The sequence below is a fragment of the Aspergillus viridinutans genome, assembly GCF_018404265.1.
Source record: "Aspergillus viridinutans IFM 47045 DNA, scaffold_2, whole genome shotgun sequence".
In the NCBI taxonomy this organism is placed as follows: domain Eukaryota; kingdom Fungi; phylum Ascomycota; class Eurotiomycetes; order Eurotiales; family Aspergillaceae; genus Aspergillus; species Aspergillus viridinutans.
In genome coordinates this window covers 3,012,728-3,031,126 of record NW_025091218.1, presented here as the reverse complement: position 1 = coordinate 3,031,126, position 18,399 = coordinate 3,012,728, and the positions used below count along the sequence as shown (strand labels likewise).

At 51.9% G+C, this 18,399-nt stretch overlaps 6 protein-coding genes across 6 annotated transcripts; 2 read left to right on the top strand and 4 right to left on the bottom strand.

Moving 5' to 3' along the window:
* Window positions 1-301: 301 nt before the first annotated feature.
* Aspvir_004561 (putative RNA polymerase II transcription elongation factor (Ctr9)) lies at window positions 302-3,953 on the bottom strand (the record flags this gene model as incomplete). Its single annotated transcript, XM_043267785.1, has 2 exons — window positions 302-3,037; window positions 3,108-3,953. The coding sequence occupies 2 exons, from the start codon at window positions 3,951-3,953 to the stop codon at window positions 302-304; spliced, it is 3,582 nt and encodes a 1,193-aa protein (XP_043123720.1).
* Window positions 3,954-4,630: 677 nt separating this feature from the next.
* Window positions 4,631-5,961, bottom strand: Aspvir_004560 (lysophospholipid acyltransferase family protein; the record flags this gene model as incomplete). The annotated part of the gene is made up of 2 exons (XM_043267784.1): window positions 4,631-5,024; window positions 5,099-5,961. 2 exons carry the CDS (start codon window positions 5,959-5,961, stop codon window positions 4,631-4,633), a joined length of 1,257 nt encoding a protein of 418 aa, XP_043123719.1.
* Window positions 5,962-6,784: 823 nt separating this feature from the next.
* Aspvir_004559 (NADH kinase POS5) lies at window positions 6,785-8,226 on the top strand (the record flags this gene model as incomplete). Its single annotated transcript, XM_043267783.1, has 3 exons — window positions 6,785-6,932; window positions 6,995-7,109; window positions 7,179-8,226. The coding sequence occupies 3 exons, from the start codon at window positions 6,785-6,787 to the stop codon at window positions 8,224-8,226; spliced, it is 1,311 nt and encodes a 436-aa protein (XP_043123718.1).
* A 2,011-nt stretch (window positions 8,227-10,237) lies between these two features.
* Aspvir_004558 (serine/threonine protein kinase CLA4) lies at window positions 10,238-12,861 on the top strand (the record flags this gene model as incomplete). The annotated part of the gene is made up of 3 exons (XM_043267782.1): window positions 10,238-12,223; window positions 12,290-12,389; window positions 12,449-12,861. The coding sequence occupies 3 exons, from the start codon at window positions 10,238-10,240 to the stop codon at window positions 12,859-12,861; spliced, it is 2,499 nt and encodes an 832-aa protein (XP_043123717.1).
* A 954-nt stretch (window positions 12,862-13,815) lies between these two features.
* Aspvir_004557 (uncharacterized protein) lies at window positions 13,816-15,899 on the bottom strand (the record flags this gene model as incomplete). The annotated part of the gene is made up of 2 exons (XM_043267781.1): window positions 13,816-15,651; window positions 15,777-15,899. The coding sequence occupies 2 exons, from the start codon at window positions 15,897-15,899 to the stop codon at window positions 13,816-13,818; spliced, it is 1,959 nt and encodes a 652-aa protein (XP_043123716.1).
* Window positions 15,900-16,269: 370 nt separating this feature from the next.
* Window positions 16,270-18,296, bottom strand: Aspvir_004556 (glycine--tRNA ligase; the record flags this gene model as incomplete). Its single annotated transcript, XM_043267780.1, has 2 exons — window positions 16,270-16,653; window positions 16,710-18,296. The coding sequence occupies 2 exons, from the start codon at window positions 18,294-18,296 to the stop codon at window positions 16,270-16,272; spliced, it is 1,971 nt and encodes a 656-aa protein (XP_043123715.1).
* Between the last annotated feature and the right edge of the window lie 103 nt (window positions 18,297-18,399).

Genomic DNA, 18,399 nt, shown 5'->3' with positions numbered 1-18,399 from the left:
CCGCTCTCAGCTTCACTCGAACTGTTTTTACGTTGGATAGATAGATACTGACTGCTAAAAGTGTGTTGTTATATCATCCCTATCATCAGGCTGAAGCAGATCTCGTAGCTAGTGTACATACATCACGTAAAACTATCAACAAAATGCCCGTTTCCGCCTTTCACCCTGTCGCTTCTGTCCTCAACGCCAATTGATATCATAATCAATGAGATAAACGAACGAGCAACGAGAAACTATATGAAAAATATGCTTCATATCTAAAACTACATGTAGTGTCCGTAGACTTCCAATAAAGGGCTGATTACTCCTCCTCGTCCTCCTTCATCTCCAGATCCTCCCCGGGGCTCTCGTTGAACAGCCCATCATCGTCGTCTTCGTGATTCTCATGCACCGGGCCTGCTGATGCGGCTCCTCGCTCTTCTTCCTCATCCTCATCATCTTCGTCCGCAATCCGACGGGTCACCTTGGCTCGACGCCGCTGCACCACATCCTCAGCATCATCGGCTCCGGTGTCCCGCATCTCTTGATCCGAATCACCCGCAGCAGCCTCGTGCACCTCATCCTCCACGTCCGAATCTTCCACAATCTCGCTGCTTTTGTACTTGCTCTGCGCCTTGCCGCCGGACCGACGCTCCAGCCGTCTGCGCTTCTTGGGTGCCGCCTCACCCTCGCTGCCGGGCTCCCCGCTGACTGCCCGGCGAGGCGTCTCCCCGTCGCTGATGAAATCGTCTTCCGCCCTCTTCTTCTTGCGCTTCGACGATGTCTTCTTTCTCCGCCTCACTTTGTCGCCGGTTTCCGAATCCACCGTCATCTCCGCCTCCTCACGCGCCCGCTCCTCTTCTGCCCGCTGCTCGGCCAGTCGCTGGGCTTCCTCAATCATCCGCTGTCGCTCCTCCGCAAGCTTCTTCTTCCGTTCCTGCTCGGCTTCCTGCGCCTTCCGCACCTCTTCCTCCCGCTTGCGGATCTCCGCCTCTCGAGCCTCGCGCGCCTGCTGCAGCTTCGCCGCGTTCTTCTCTTCGTATTCCTTCTGGCTTTGGAGCGCACGTTCCAACTGTTTGATGATCGTCTTGCCCATGTTGGCGCGCTGCTCCAGTGCTCCGGCAGGGTACGGTGGGTTCTTCACCTTGGCAATGCGCCCGAAGGTCTCAATAGCTTGGTGAAGCCCCCCAGCGGCTTCCTCGACGTCCTGAACCGTCTTCTGCGTCTCTGGTAGGCTGTACGCCAGCGAGGCAATCTGGTTTTGCACGAATGCAACATTGAACTCGAGATGAGCCTGTGCGGGCGCTACGGCGTGGGCCCGTTTGGCATAGTCCAGCGCCGTCTTCATGGCGGACAAGTTCATTTCTTGCTTGCCCTTGAGCAGCCAGACTCGTCCGAGGCATGCCAGAATCTGTGCATCGCGAGCACGATCTTTCGACAGCGCTGCCTCGTAGTGCTCAATCGACCGAGAGTATTGGCGGAGTTCGGCATAGACATGGCCCAGATTCAGGTAGACGCTGGCGTCCTTTAGGGTATCTCGCACCTTGGAGAAGATATGCACGGCGCCGGCGTGGTCCTTCTTATCGTCGACGAGCGCAATAGCAATACCTTGCGCTGCATAGGCATTCTTGGGATCTAGCTGCAGCGCTTTGTCGAAGAATTCAACGGCCCTCTCGTACATCTTGCGGCGTTTCTCCTTATCTTGGTCAGTATCGCGCCGCATATCCCGCGCTGTCGCCAGGTGAACATTGCCCATCCCGGTCAAAGAGTAGCGGTCATGCTTGTCAAAGTACTGCAGGGTATGTTTGTAATGTCGCTGCTCGTGGTCCTCAGCGAGGTTCGCCGCCCGCTTCTTGGACTTGCTCAGGTACCATCCGAAGAGAGCGCGGACCTCGAGATTCGTCGAGTCGGCCTCGTAGAGTTTGGCCATCTTCTTCGGCCCTTCATCTGTAGGGCTCTGTCGAAGAGCAATATACGTGAGTCTCGCATTGGCTTCTGTGTAATCGGCATGACGTTCAAGCAGGCCTTCGTAAACTTTCTTGGCCTCGTCTTGCATGTTGGAGGCTTCGTAGGCTCGACCCAGATTGTAACTGATGGTCGTTACAAGAGCATCTGTATCAAGCTGCGCCTCCTTCTCCTGTGACCGAACGCAGGCATTCAAAGCTGCCTGGAATAGCGTTCTCGCTTGTTCCACCTTGTCAGCCTGGTACATAAAGCAGCCCATATTATTAAGAAGTTGAGGAGGAAGGTTTGTGCGGAGGATGGCTTTGACTTCTTCCTCGTCCTCAATACCTTCCGGACGCTCTTCTTCGGTGATCTCGGCCAGTTGCATTTCTTCCAGCTGACTCAGGCATTGCATGCTCTTCTCCGGGGCAATCTGCTCATAGAGACGCGACAGGTACACCAAGACTGATTCATCAGGAGAGACCTTCTTGGCTTCGTCCTTCCACAGGCTACGGACCGATTCGAGCAGGCTGATGGCCTTTTTAGCTTCCGCCGACTTGTCCTCCTTGCTACCGCTGGCTTGAGCAGCAAAGACCTCCTCGGCATGAAGAGCCCCAAGTAAGATCATACATTCGGGGTTCTTGGTTTGCTGGATAATTTTCTCCAACCGGAATTTGGCGTCGTCGTAGTTCCGGTTGGATACCTGCATCTGCACCGCACCGAACTTTGCAGGAAGGTACCCTTTGTCGCCGCCACCTCGTGCTTGATCGGAGCGGCTGTAGTACTCCGCAGCGCGAGCAAGGTCATCTTCATAGTGAGCTTTGCGTCCCAGGAGATACCAGCCGTCACTGGCAATCGCCATTACATCAGTGTGCTCGATGGCTTTCCGCGCTAGTGTCTCGACGGTAGAGTAGGATTTTCGCAATAGGAAATAGCTGCCAAAGAGTGCACATGTCATGGGGTATTCCTTGTCCAATTTGAAGGCTTTCTGCGTGTACTGAGTCATGGCCACTTTGTACAACGAGCCAAAGGCAGGATCTGTCGTCGCGTGTCGCGAACTGTCATAGAGGTAATAAACGGCAAGTAGGATGTTGGCAACCTTGGAGTCGGGATTCTGTAAGACAGAAAAAAAAAATTACATCAGCAATGCTCTGCAAAGCTCACAGTAGCCTTTCGTAACTCACAACTGCCAGCGCCCGCTCCCAAGCAACCTTCGCCTGATCCTTGAAGCCCAATTGCCATAAGCAACACCCGATACCAATCCGAGGATCTGGGTCTGTCAGACCAGGCATCTTCATCAGAACCTTCTGATACCCCTCTAGCGCCTCCGCATACCTGCCCAGCAAGTATTGCGCTCTGGCACGTCCCAGGATCGCCATCACATTCCGGCCTCCAAACGCCTTTGACGATTCTTCGAAGCACTTGAGCGCCTGTCGCAGCGACTCCACTCTCTCGGACGTATCAACTGACCCCGGTCGAACCGGTCTTGGTGGGTGCAAGGAAGCCCGCAAAAGGCACAGAACACCACGGGCGAGAAACAAAGGAGGGAAAGCCGGGTTCAGTCGCGACGCCTCGTTCAGCGTCGACGTCGCGAGCTGGAGGTAATAATCCTTGGTCTTGGCTTCTGTATACAGTTCCCCTTCCGAAGCAACTCGGGGGGCCTGTCGGCTCTTCAGCATCAACAGCCAGCAGACCCAGCCCAACAGACCAAGTTTCTCTTTGGCTGCCCCATGACCGACCGAAGCCAGGCCTTTATTCAGAATGTCGATCGCATGATCGAGCTGCTTCTGCTTGGCATACGCCAGCGCGATAATCACCCAGAAATTCTTCGCGGCTTTCTCGTTCTCCAGGAGGGTACATAGTTCTGTGGGGTCGTCTGGTAGGCCTTCCAAACTGACTTCAACTTCGCTATCAAGGGTGGACGCGGGAATATCAATCGCAGAGGGTATGTCAGAAAAGCGAAGATTGACCTGAGAGCTGGCGGTTGGGAATGAATTGCCATTGGCGTAGCCGTTTTCTAATGACGCCATGACGCTTTTCTAGGATGGAGGGAATATGTGCTGTCGTTTTGCCAATGTCTCCGAGATGATACGGTAGGAGGAAACACGGAGAGATGCGACTGTTCGGATTTGAGCTGAAATGGAAGTTCGTGGCAAAGCTCAAGCCATGATCATTTTAGGCGGGAAAAACTAATAAATGTTTTCAGATATTGAAACAGAGAAAGATGTAGAGGTTCCTTGCTGGACCCGAATAAGAAACCAGCTCTTGTGTTGGAGCTTTGGAGACCATAGAGACAGATCTGCGGCTCTTGATCTTTGTTGCTGTTCGGGCGGAATAATCTATGTGGGAGCCTGAGGCATCCAGCAGTGGCTGGACTTTATCTTAAGTGGCTAGTGCATCAGAGAGCACCGCCACATTTAATCGGCCTCAAGTGTGACCACATCCAAACGACGGTGCCTGCTGGATGGTGATGTTGAATGAAACCAGATTGGTAATCGGCGTCATTTCAACAGCAATTTTCCTCAAACATTTGGTCACTCGTAAAGATCAAGTACAACCATAATATATTCCTCTCATGCCGCTGTAAACTCCCGCAATATTTTTCATCAATAATATGATCTCATTTCGTTCTGTCATCTATGCTCATAAGGATACTAGCAATATAGTTATTGATAATCTAGCACCACCCAGAAGACTCGAGGTTATTCTAGTCCCATAGCCCAAAAACCTTGGGCAATTTGCAAAGAAACGCCATGCCTGTTAGTACYATGAAAATCCGCCCAAGCTCCGTCCAGTGATGTAGCCGGACATGACTTTCCACAAAGCCCTTAGAGGCAGCCTCTCTCTGTACATCGGACACATCTCCAGCGTCAACGCTGCCAGCCAGGGAAGTTGGAAACCTCCCAGTTTCAAAAAATTGGTCAAGTAGCTCATCCTTTTCCGTCCAGCGCGACCTGAGCCAGGTATCAAATTCCTTTTGATCATCCAAAGGAATAGCAGACATAGCGAATCGTCTCCAGTACATGTTGACGGAGGTCGGAGGCCTTCCCTGCAAATATGTGGATCGGAGAGTAAAGTACTTGTCGGGATAGCTGCCCTTCCTGCAGTTGGGAAAAAAGAAAGATGTTAATCAACCAATGTGCAGTGGGCGCGGAAACCTCTTTTGAAAACTTACGGTGGCCCTTCGTACGCAACGGTGCAGTCATATACCCAATCGACGGTTCCCCTCAGCTGCTGTAGGCAGAATAGGAGACCGGTCGACCGAGGAAGGAGCTCATGTTTCAGGGGCGGTAGCCCCTGCTTTCGGCCGTATTCGTCGCTCCGTCGTTTCGTATTTGGGGACAGGTTGGTGCCTTCTGGGAAAATCAGGAGCCACATGGGGTCATATTGCTGTGATTCCGATTTGGAACCGGACATTTGGGTCTTGAGTTTTTCCAAACGATGTTGTAGTCGAGGTTTGTCGGACAACCATTTACGGGCCATGAAAATGAAGCTGTAGAATGTCATACCCTGCCCGATGATTGGAATATACTTAAGTGATTCCTTGAGAATGATGAAGATGCGACCATGCATTTGGTTCGTGTAAGCGATCCACCAAAGATAGATCCAGTCGGTGTAAACCTGGTGATTGGCAACCAAGACTAGACGCTCGGGAAACTCGGTCTTGAGTCGTCCATCCTTACACAGGTGAATCTGACCTCGCACGCTCTCGTCCCCACTGACGCGTACATATGTTGGACAACCCCATTGTGTCAGGGCTGTTATAACCAAGCCAAATGATTGTTTCGTCAGAGCCATGTAACTATAATAATAGTCCTTGTTTATGAAATAAAGAGGAGACCCAATCAACTGGGTCGCGAAAATAATGACACAGCAGCAATTGAACCATGTTGCAAGTAGCAAAGAACGAAGTAGCTGCATAGGAATGCCGTGCTTGAGGCGCGGCTCGGTGTCTTCGAAGGCTTGAGGCTTTTCAACAACGTTATCACCGTTCAGGCCAAGTGCCGGCTTTCGCTGACGAAGCTCTGAAGAGTCCATGACGAGCGGATAACCCTCGTGAAGCTGATAGAAGAACCTCCGTAGTCGAATTGGAACGATCGAGATGAAGTCTGGGAAATTGAAGACCGTGAATTCGCCCTCGTACAAAGCACACGAGCAGATCAATGCACTAGGGAATTAGGTATAAACAAGCAGTGTCTCGCTGCCTAAAGCTGTGTGGGCGACACGAGACGTCGCAAAGGGAGAACTGGGTGAGTAATAAAGATGAGAAGGAATATCAAGCCATGCCTCGAGCAGTGGAAATGAAAAGAGAGAAAGACACCAGAATTGAAACAACAATAATCACAATAATCATGCGTGCACCACGGTTGTTGGTGGGCACAGGAAAGCGAATAATGGATAAAATGATCTTGTGATTGACCAGCGGGTAGAACAACCTTACTTACCTAGGCAATGAAGCACCACCCTGGCAGAGCGTGAGTGATGTATCTTGGCCTACTATTAGGCAAAGGCGGTCAGCGAGATGGTCGATTGTTTGTGGTCACCTTTAGTTGTCTATAACCTCTCTAATGACGCTATTTTATCGTTATCTTAATTTCTCTTGATAGTCTACACGGTATTTACTTCGCCTGTCTAGAGAGCAATGAGCGAGCTGCTGTAAGCACTGAGAATGTCCTTGAAATAAAAGAAATACTTCAAACATTCTAGACTGCGTGACTCACGAAGACCGGGTCAGAAAATGGACAGAAACTATCCTTAATGTGAGTCGATGCATCATGGGATGAAGATGGAGGAGGAATCTCGAATTGCAATAGCTTGTGACTTGGGCTAATGAATAACCGTGCGAGCCAGTGCCTTTATAATGCTAGTGGCTATGATTCAATTCCGACCCACCAGATTGGGATTCGGGCGCCGCATTCTATGCACAAGAGGTTTCTCCGCTTCTTCGTATCTGCAAGAGATCAGAGATATCCGAACACTACCGCAACGTATCATACCCAAATATGAAGGTGCGCGCCACCTCGTACCGTTGTTTCGGGCATGCTGGGTGAAGATCGCTGACCTCTGCCAGAATCTCGAGAAGGCGATCTGCTTACGCTTCGGTGGCCAGAGCCTCCGAGGAATATCCTCGTTGTCAAGAAAGACTGTGCCCCAGCGGTGACGGAATCGCTGGTTGAATTTGCTGCGTATGGAACACTAGATGAATGATGTATCCTGGGAAGAGCCTTTACTAACACAATTTCTGGAGAGTCTAGCCACACAAGGTCGACCTATCCATCAATTGCCATCATCCTAGAACGAAAGACTGCCGAGGAAATTCACAGTTCGCTTCCTTTCCCGGTCTACTCAACATTTCCAGATAATGACCCATCCGCTTTACATGACAAAGTGGACATGACGGTCACCCTTGGGGGAGATGGGACAATCCTACGAGCATCTTCCCTGTTCGCCGCGTGCGTTAATGTACCTCCCGTGTTGTCATTCAGTATGGGAACACTGGGTTTCCTAAGCGAATGGAAATTTGCGGAATACAAGCGCGCTTTTCGTGAAGTATTCATGTCTGGGGCGGGTGTCGGAGATCGGGCACCGATCCTAGAGGACCAGATGGAAAATGGGTCAGGGCCAACGGGATGGTCTTCGGTTCGTGGGAAATCAATGGGCTCGTCCCGGGGAGCTCGAATCTTGATGCGGAACCGTCTAAAGGTCGGGCTCTTCACAGTTGATGGCAAACCAATTGAAGTACATGGAAATACCCCTGTCGCACAGGGTCATCTGGGTACCCAGGGAGTGTATGTCATGAATGAAGTGCTTCTTCATCGCGGCAAGGAGCCGCATCTAGCTGTGGTTGATGTATACGTCGGAGGCCGGTTCCTGACGGAAGCAGTGGCAGACGGGATGATCATCTCAACGCCTACTGGCAGTACGGCATACAGCTTAAGCAGTGGGGGGAGCATTGTCCATCCCCTGGTGCCGGCGGTGCTTTTGACGCCTATTTGTGCCCGAAGCCTCAGCTTCCGGCCTCTGGTTCTGCCCTCGAGCACGCCAATCACGCTTCGACTGAGTGAGAAAAATCGGGGGCGGGAGCTAGAGGTCAGCATTGACGGTGTCAATTTGGGGCAGGGGATGACGGTGGGCACGGAAGCTCGCGTGTGGAATGAGGAGATGCGGCATGGGAAGAACGAGTGGCATGGCGGCGTGCCATGCGTGATGCGGAAGGTCACAGGCGCTGAAGCGCATGATGGCTGGGTGGGAGGACTGAATGGACTGCTGAAGTTCAATCACCCGTTTGGAGAGGAGCACTGATCTATATACGGAATATCCTGCAGTTCGTCTCCAGCTAGTATGAGTAAACGTATAGGCAGCTGTTCGGGTCAAACGGACGGAGTCCAATGGGTTTTAGTAATTTCTTGATCCATCATAAATGAATTCATAATCATTGTTTATCGGATATCTAAATTCTGCCCAGTTTGGGTCAGGTGCAACAGCGGAGTGGGCCGATCCATGAATATTAATGCAGATTTCTGGATACTCCTGATTATGGCCCGTGGGTCCAGGAGGACTCGGACGGAGTAGATTAGGTAGTTTCGCACTGGAACCAGAAGAGAGTTCGAGACCTTCGGTGGAGTACTCCGTACTCCGTTGACTGGATACTACCTCACTAAATGTTCGTACGGAGTCGACTTTTACTCGCCTTATCTGGGACATTGCATCTGGGGGAGGATCCTCAATCCGTTATAGTTGCTACAATGCTGAAGATCAACTGTGAACAGTATCTAGAAAGAGCAGAACAATAAAACATTCCAGAAACAAGTTCTCTGCTGCAGTATTAGTCTAGTGCCAGATAAACTGACCATGACTGGTTTCACTCAATTAATCTGATTCACCCGTTAAACTAACAACAAAAGGAATGGAACCTAGTAATGATGTTGCCAGTGGTAATGATGACCTGATTGCAACATATTATAAGGGTGCAAAAGGTCTCTATTATTACTAGATATGGCTCAGATGTTAAGTTACCGCACCTTGTCGAGCCTCAAGCAGCCAGTGTCCCGCCCTCGTGGAGTTGACCAGGAGTTCACCTCGAATCAATTCATCCAAACCTCGATTTCCACTCTATCCCTAAGGGGACAATGGTAATTATCCCAGAGAATCTTGGAGAGATCTAGCGTTGAGGAAGATTACTTATACTGAGTAAATTTCTGTTACAGCCAGAGGAGGAGTAGCAACAATGGTAGGTACCCGGATGTTGAACCGGGGCAGTCTCGCATCCTATATCTACAAGCATTCTAGAAGCCAGAGAAAAATCAATAGATAGTTAAAAACATGTTGATCCTTGGTTCTCTACTCCGTAAACTAGATCGATATTGTTGCAAGATGAAACTTCACCACTACTAGATACTACTGCTCCTACTTCCAACATCTGACTACTTAGCAGCAGAGTATTAATCCCTTTCCAGTCAATATTATTAACACCTCCTTGTTCCTGTCTTCCCCACTCTCTCTCTTCTTCCTCCCTGTCACTCTCCTCCCTCTCTCTCTCTCTCACTCACTCACTCTTCTCCTTCTTTTCCTCCCCACCAGTGAAGTATCTTCTGAAACTTTTTTTCCCTGTTCTCTTCGCCGCCGCTGTGAGATCCTACCCTCTCGAATTCATAGCGTCTCTTGTTACCAAACCTTCAAACAGCTTGCAAAATTGCAATACTGGTCCCAGCCTTGGCTCACCAAGCCCTCACCGCGTTCCGTCCCCAGATTTAAGCGGCACTCCCACTTGGAGCTTCCTCGCCCACGCGAGGGCTCTGCTGGTCAGAGGCGAAAAGGGAACAAGGTAAGATTGTCTTCGAAGCCAACAGCGGCAACTTCTCGCATACTTTTATTTCAGACAATCCTCGCTGGCTCCTCTGGCTGTCCTCCAACCCCTGTGCGGCTCTTTGCTGAAGGATCACCGCCCCTGGACGAGTTTCTCGAAGTGGGGGTTCATTCCACCCTTTTCTGGCAGAGTCGCTCGGGTCTTGTATGTGGGCAATACTGGTGTCGCTGCGTCTTGCTAACATTACTTGTTCTGCTGTTTCTAGGGAAGCATTGCGGCGTCTGTTCCCGTTGCGTGTTGATTTCCCTCGTCTCGCCCTTTTGGTCAACGGGAACCCCTGAGGCTACTTCCCCCCCTCCTTAGGGTTTCCGCATTCCTATTGTCCTTCACAGCATCTCGTCAGCTGCAATGTAGGTTGAGCGCTTCTTTATCTGACCATGCAGTGCATACCATTTTTGGGATTTTATTGGTCTCAATCCAAGAAATTAGACTGACCTCTGTCGCAGTATGTATTCCGCCGACCAATTCATGAACCCCGGGCCCGCTCCGCGGCCCCCTACCGACCGTCCAAAACTCACACTCCCTTCGAATCCCTCCGGTGTGGCCACTTCATTCAGTCAAATGAGTCTCAATTCTCCAAGTACACCTGGATCTGCCAACCTGTCACTATTTCCTAACACCAGCAGTCCGGCCCTCTCACAGACCAAGACAAACCAGTCCGGCCAGGGGGGGGTTGCCGTCGTGAAAGAAGGCTATGTCCGCTGCAAAGAAGACAAGTTTTTGGCTACTTGGAATCAGAGGTACCTCATTCTGCGCGAGTTCCGTCTCGATTTCCTGAAGAATGAGACTGGGAAGGTGGTCCTCTCCATCCCGCTCAACACTGTCACCAGCGTGTCGCGTTCCGAGGACACTCGGATGGCTTTTGAGATCATTCGTTTGGCCAATGCAAAGGATGCCGCTTCTAAGACCGCCTTGATCACTCGCGACGTGCCCACCAAAACCATTACCTGCGAAGTTAAGAGTGACGATGAAATTTATGACTGGATTGACAAAATTTACGAGCGTTGCCCTGGCATGGGAGGTGTGAGCAACCCGACAAATTTCAGTCACCGTGTCCATGTCGGCTTTGATCCGCAAACCGGCGCCTTTGTGGGCTTACCCCCAGAGTGGGAGAAGCTGCTGACCGCGTCGGCCATCACCAAGGAAGACTACAAGAAGAATCCCCAGGCGGTGATTGAGGTTCTAGAGTTCTACTCCGATATCAAGATGCGCGAACAAAACCCGCAGTACTACGCTGGATTGGCCGGTCCTCCATCCAGTCAGCAGTCAAAGCCCTACAGCAACAACTCGGTGGGCAGCTCCATTGCTCCCCCGAGGCCGCCGCCGCCAGGCCCTGCTCAGCGTTTGGACAACGGACACTCCCAAACGAGCCGCTCGGCAAATTCGTCACCTTCGCAGAGGGCGGAGTCTGATCGTGCTTTGGACCAGCAGCAGCAGCTCGAGAGAATGAAGGAGATGGCAGAACAGGAGCGTCGACGTGTCGAAGACGAGACCCGCCGGGCTCGTCAACGCGAAGATGAACTGAACAGACTTGATCAAGAAGCGTACAACTCCTCTATCCCTAAGGGTCGTGTTCCCCTGGCCAAGCAGGAGCTTGGCGGCTATGGCGGCGACTCCATGGCCGATCGCTACAAGCCAAGCCGTCCCGCACCGCAAGCCCCTGGCTCGACTCGTCAAGATCCTTCTCGTCAATTGACTGCTCAGCGCCCAGCACCCGCTCCTCCCACTATTTCCAGCAATGGCAGCGCAAAGAATTCTCCCAACGCTCGTTACGCTCCAAATGATCCACGTTCTCAGGCCGCTCGCGCCCAAAGCAATGGCACCAAAGCGGCCCAGGGGCCCCCTCCATCCAAGCTTCCCGCGCCTGTGCAAGCTGTGAAACCACTGAATATTGCGAACAAGCAGACGACACAAAAAGGCAATGTTCCGGACAGTGTTCGTCAGGCCGAAGCTGCACTGACCAAGAAGGCTGAACCACGCCACAAGGAGGTCCGCATGTCGGCAATGTCTGAAAATGAAGTCATGGATCGACTGAGGTCCGTGGTCTCCAAGGATAATCCGAACGAGTCATACAGCAAGCAACGAAAAATTGGACAAGGAGCGTCAGGTTCGGTGTATGTCGCGCGTGTTAAGGAGCACGCTGTCTCCCCTGTCGCACGGGAGCTCTACCGGCAATATGGCCCACGGTGTCAGGTTGCTATCAAGCAGATGGACCTGCGCAGCCAGCCCCGCAAAGAGCTCATTGTCAATGAGATTATCGTTATGAAGGACAGCCAGCATGCGAACATCGTCAACTTCCTTGATTCGTTCTTGCAGGAACAGAGTAACGAGCTGTGGGTTGTGATGGAGTTCATGGAGGGAGGCGCCCTCACGGATGTCATCGATAACAACCCTGTTATTCAGGAAGATCAAATTGCGACAATCTGCGCGGAGGTATGTTCGTGAATTACAGTGCACAAAGATATGCACCGGGTTGCTGCGATGCTGACTGTTACCCAGACTTGCAAGGGTCTGGCCCACCTTCATGGACAGAACATCATCCATCGTGATATCAAGAGTGATAACGTTCTTCTGGATCGCGCTGGTCATGTCAAGATTAGTAAGTCTGCTTCTCGGAACACTGGATCTTGACTAGACTAACTGACTTGACTCTTCAAGCTGATTTCGGTTTCTGCGCCAAACTTACCGAATCCAAGAACAAGCGTGCAACAATGGTCGGTACTCCTTACTGGATGGCACCGGAGGTCGTCAAGCAAAAGGAGTACGGGCCCAAAGTTGACTGTTGGTCATTGGGAATCATGGCCATTGAGATGATTGAGTCCGAGCCCCCTTATCTGAACGAGGAACCACTGAAGGCGTTGTACCTGATCGCCACGAACGGAACGCCTCGCTTGAAGAAGCCCGAAAAGCTGAGTAGGGAGCTCAAATCCTTCCTCAGTGTCTGCCTCTGTGTCGATGTCAACAGCCGTGCTACCGCCGACGAACTCTTGGACCATGACTTCCTCAAGACAGGCTGCAGTCTGGCAAGCCTAGCCGAACTTCTTCGTTGGAAGAAGAACAGCGGACAGTGATTTGTTCTTCGCGCAATCCATTGTGTCAGCTTGACTCGCGCTGGCACGTGTAGAGCATTCGCGCTTCTCGTTTTCGCTTTACAATTTACCCGTTAGATCTTGTCTTGCGCACATATGGGTCGCATTTACACGCTCCAGCTTGATTCTGATACTCCATTACGACCTGCATTGCTCATCAGAGTACACGTGTGATATCCGAGCTGCAGAGCTTCATTTTCTCCATTGCAGGCCTGGCGTATTACTGGCGTTCTCATTTGGTATTCGTTTTCAAAGCCATCCGTCCTCCTTTCTACTCCGTTGGGTCGCATGTCGTCTCGTTGATTTCGCTGTATTGGCTTAGTTTGAGTAAGTTTACTGTTGACCATGCCGCCAGCCTCTTGTACGACGCAGCGCGAATGTTGGTCTCTTCCAATGTTGACGAAAGGAAAACAGCGTAGGGAAACGTTCTTTCGTCCGCCAGCTGATGGATCAGTGGTGTGAGAGAAGAGAAAGCGAAAAATAATGAGGAAAGCGAAAAATGAGTTGGGAACAGGACACATTGGTTGTTTGAGACGCTGGCTACGGATGCTCTTTGTTGCGCATGTGTATTTCACTACATGCATGTTTCTATGCTTCTGATCCATGAGTGATGATGAAAATTTCTGTTAATATCAAGCGAGTTTTCTCAGGGAGTAAGAAGTCCATAGATGGATATAGTATGCATTTCAAAATAACGAGTGTCGCATCCAACCACGACACATGTGGGAGAATTTCCAGGCTGAAGGCAGGACTGAAATTGGTTCTGCTCGATTTCTACAGCAATTTTTGTGCGTTAGGATTCAACCATCCAAATGGTCTATAGTATTAGTAGTCATGTGTCAAAACTCGAACGATTCATAATATACGTGATATCACAGCTCATGATCTTGCGCCATGCCAGATATGATCATCAATCCCGTGATCTTCATCCACACTTTAAGACTGAAGCTTAGCTTGCACCTGATTTCCCAGAAAGGCAGAACATTCGCCGAACAATACACCTTGGAGGATCGTCTCCCCTTCTTCGAGAGCCCAGTATCCAGCATCGATCAAGCGTTGCTTCCAGGCAGAACGCTCGTCCTCGTTGAGGTCATCCCAGGATCGGGATGGCTGCTCTTCTACCTCTTCAGGAGATGAAGAGGACGAGCGGGAGGAGTGAGCATCGGAGCTCTCGATGTAGATGTTGTTGGACTCAGGAAGACATCGGACCAAGACGGAGTTAGCTGGGGTTGTTGCGTCAGCGTCCGGGGCTGCATCGGCATCGTTACCGCCGACGGCGTGACGGGCATGAAGGATATCTCGGAGAGTCTGCTTCGGGGAATCGGTGAGGGCAGAGAGCGCGGATGCGGTTGGGAGTGGGTGAGGTGGGAGGGGATGGTACGGGCGCGCAATGGCCGCGCGGATATCCGGGGGAAGCCACTCGGAGGCCCCGAGGTACGGGGGCATGAGGCCTCTGATCTCCGTGAAGGCCTGGAGGAGGACGCAGACGGTGATAATGGAGAGCAGGGCCGCAAAGCCGCTGGCGAAGTTGGTCCAAACCTCCGACTCGCCGGGCATGACCAGGACGTACCGCGGGGTGCGGCTGGAGGGCGGTGATGGGGCGAGCGGGAAGGTGTGCACGACGACCGTATTGCCCATACTGATCGAGGCCAGCTTGACATATTGAGGAGGGGTCTCTGGCGTTACGGGGTGCGTTGGGGGGATGAAGTTCGAGAAACAGATCTTGGTCATCGAGAACGGGTGGACGTCTCGTAGGGTTGTATACGGCCGGAGTTTGCCATGGCCCTTTCTTGGACTGAACTCAACTGTCAAGACTTCGATAGACTGGTCGCTACCAGACACCGCAATAATGGTCTGCTGCTGGCCGTCTGGGTTCGTTCCTAAACCGCAAGTGTCCAGACCTAGCCCGATCTTGATTGATTTGCGCAGTTTCTTGCGCCTTACAATGAACCCGGAAGGCTTATCTTTCGAAGAAGGGCGCAAATTTAGAATCAAAAGCTCGCAACCGTTTCGGTTTGGTGCATTCTGAAGGAGCAACAATGTTGTGGAGGAGAGGAAGCGCAGTGCTCGAAATTTAGGCCTTGTCCTCGGTCCCTTTTCGGGCAGGGGTGTGCTGTACACGCACTGCACGTCTGGAGAGGTGTTTGACCTTGTCTGTGATGATATTTCACAAATAAAAACGTCATTCCCGTTGGTGTAGGCCACTTTGTACTTCCCATCGTCCTCCAGATCGATAATGTCCACATCCTCAGCTTCCTCCTCGCCGTTCAGGCGAATCCTCCCAATGACATCAGCCTCGGTCGGCGTGGGAGTGACTTTGAAAAATACAATTTCCCCCGAAGGAGCCAGCCCGGTCGCAATGGCAGCTACTCGGGGAGCGTCTGCATCTTTCCATGGGGATAGTCGCAATATCCTCTGATAGGTATCGGCGCCGGCCTTGGATTCCTTGGACTCCTTTGTCCGAAACAATGACACGCGCGCTAGTGCTGTAGTCTTTCCTGGAGTGGGATTCTCTTTGAGTGTCTCTGCTTCTTCTCCGGACGTGCTCGCCGATCTTCTTTTTCGCGGGGGATAGTCGATCTGGAATGATCTCAGATGTTGATTGTTGTTTCTCTTCTGCTCGGCCACGGAGCTGTTGATACCGGCCAGAGCAATGACCGACTCATCGCTCGCATTTGCAGCGGCTAGTGAAGTAACCGAGTCCTCGTCGCGCGAGAGTTCGATATCGACTACCTCCGAGATTTCGCTGCGTTTTGAAGTGTCCAAGAGCGCCTGTTCCACACCGGCTCTCAAAGTTAGCGCAATGCTTCGGGGTTCAAGAATCAACATCACGATCTGTGAGGCTCGCATGACTCTAGCAGTGAAGTATAGAGAGAACTTGCAATTTTATTTCCAACACCGCTACGTCCTTCACCTCCACCGCCTCCAACGAGCAAAAAGCCATGGTTGCGCGGATCGAAACCGGCCGCGAAGAGGGGACAAGACAGAGTCAGCTTGGCCGAGGGAATAGTTGGTGCCATAGTGAAAGGACGGAGTGGCCGTCCGGCTATGTAACTAAAAAAGACACCAACTACAGCTGTGAAGAAGTAAAATAACCATGAGGTGAATTGAAGGGAGAGAGAGCCGTCTGCGTAAGTTGGCCAGCCGGAGTGCCGCAATGACGCGGGCGTTGGCTCACTGTCCGCCCCGGATTCTTGGCAAAATATCAGGGGACTACGAGGACGACTGTACGAGTATCTACCCTGGGCTGGGTATTTGAATTGTACTACGACCCTCGTCGAGTGTCTTGGATATTGCGCAAATAGTAACCATTGCAGCTGAGATGTTGGTATTTATTCATCATGTTATCTTCTTGAATTCCCCTTTACATGGACCACGTCTCCATGGGGTCTAATCAACCTCCTGTCCAGTAAATTCAGGAAGTTCCTTGCGAATATCTTCCCATGTCTTCTCACCATCCACCAGGGACCTGATCGCCTGCAGAATCTCATCCTCACTGGCACGCACCTGCTTGGTTGTGTCACGGTCACGCAAAGTGAAGGTGTTGTCCTTCACCGACTGGAAGTCAACCGTGATCCCGAAAGGTGTGCCCAGTTCGTCATTACGCGCGTAGCGCTTGCCGATACTGGCGGAGGAGTCATCGACGCGATTGGAGATACCCATGCGCCGCAACTTGGTCATCAGCTGCTGCAGAAGGGGACGGAAGGATGCGTGTGTCGAGAGAGGAACAATCAGAACCTTGGTGGGAGCGATCACAGGGGGGAAGGAGAGAACCTAGATGCAAGATTAGCATAGTGTCAAACGCACTTCCAGAGTGTAGGGATACGTACACCACGGGCTTCATCTTCTTCACGGGCCCAGTAAACATGCTCAATCATGCTATACAGGATTCTACCAATGCCAAACGAAGGCTCAATGACATTGGGTGTGTACTCGCGAACGTTCTCCACGCGCGTGCGTTTCTCGATCTTGACAATGTCCTGGTCGAGCTCCACCTTACCAGAGCCAACACCGTCCACATCCACCTCGATCTTGCCATTCTTCTCCAGATCGATGGCCAACTTCTCACGGAGCTCCTGAGAGAGTGACTCGACGGCAGCCGCGACGGCCTTGCCGTCCTTCTTGAAACGAGGTCCGAACTTCTTCTTGTCCAAATCAACCTGCCACTCCTCGACCTTCAAAGGCTCGGCCCGGGGCTCGCGGACAACAAGAGGTGCACCGGTCTTGTTCTTGTGCACTGTCAAGTCGTAGGCACTCCGATCAGCGCAGCCAACACATTCAATCCATCCGTAGCTGGTCAGCAGTTCCGCATCCCAGCAATCAGCGGCGTAGTGAGCCATCTCGTTAGCCATGTGCTGACGGAAGCGGAGCTTGTTCGGGTCCACGCCGAGCTTGAGAAGGAACAGCTGGATACGGGCAATAAAGTATCCAAGTGTCTCATTGTCGACCATACCGGTCTCAACCGCCTTACCGATGGTCATCTTCTCAGTCTTCGTGCTTCCAGAGAGCTGAACGTTACGGTTGAGGAAAGACATTTCAATATCCTTAACTTCCTCGAAGCGGTGATGCTTCTTGCCACCCTCGGGGTCCACGTAATGTTCAATCTCGGCCATGAGGAACTCACGCACGCGCAACAGACCCGCGCGAGGCGAAATCTCGTTACGGAAAGACTTGCCGATGGAGGCCGATGCGAAAGGCATGGATTGTTGATTGAACTCCAGCAGCTTCTGGAAGTTCAGGAACTGACCCTGAGCGGTTTCAGGCCGCAGGTAACCCGGCATGTTGCTGCTAGGGCCAATTGAGGTCTGGAACATGAGGTTGAAAGCGACGGGAGGAAGGAGGTTGCCATCGGTCGTCGGGTTTCTGATGTCGTATTTGGCGATGATCTCTTCCAATTGAGGACCGTCGAAGTTATCAATCTGCGCCAAAATCTCCTCGTATTCCTTGACGAGGGCATCATCAAGCTTGACGGCCTTTGCGTCCTTTGCCTTCTTCTTCTTCTTTGCTTCCTTTTCCTCGTCCACGACCACCTTTTGACCACGCGCCTCTTTGTCGCCCTTCAAGCGAGCCTCGAAAACTTCCTCTACCAAGTGATCCGCGCGGAAGATTTCGCCAGTCTTGGGGTCCTTGCACATCCAATCGGCGAACTTGTCGACGTGTCCGCTGGTCTTCAGAATCTCATGCGGGGTGAGCATGGTGCAGTCCACTTCCAGCATGTCTTCCTCCAGCACGAAATGCTTGCGCCACAAGTCAACAATGTTGTTCAGCAGGGCGGTACCGGGGGGGCCGTAGTCGTAAAGACCGGAAACACCTCCGTAGATCTCGAAAGAAGGGGTGTAGAAAAGCCGGCGCCGGAGCATTGAGTCCAAGACCGCGCGGTCAACGACCTTGCCGGTCTTTGTGTTTACGGTCGCCATCGTGAGCTGATTCTTCTTGGAAGCCTGGACAGCTTTGAGCGCGGCGGTGGTGTGGAAAAAGCTTCTGGCGGGGCTACAGAGAGGAATTTGGCGGGGAAGAAAG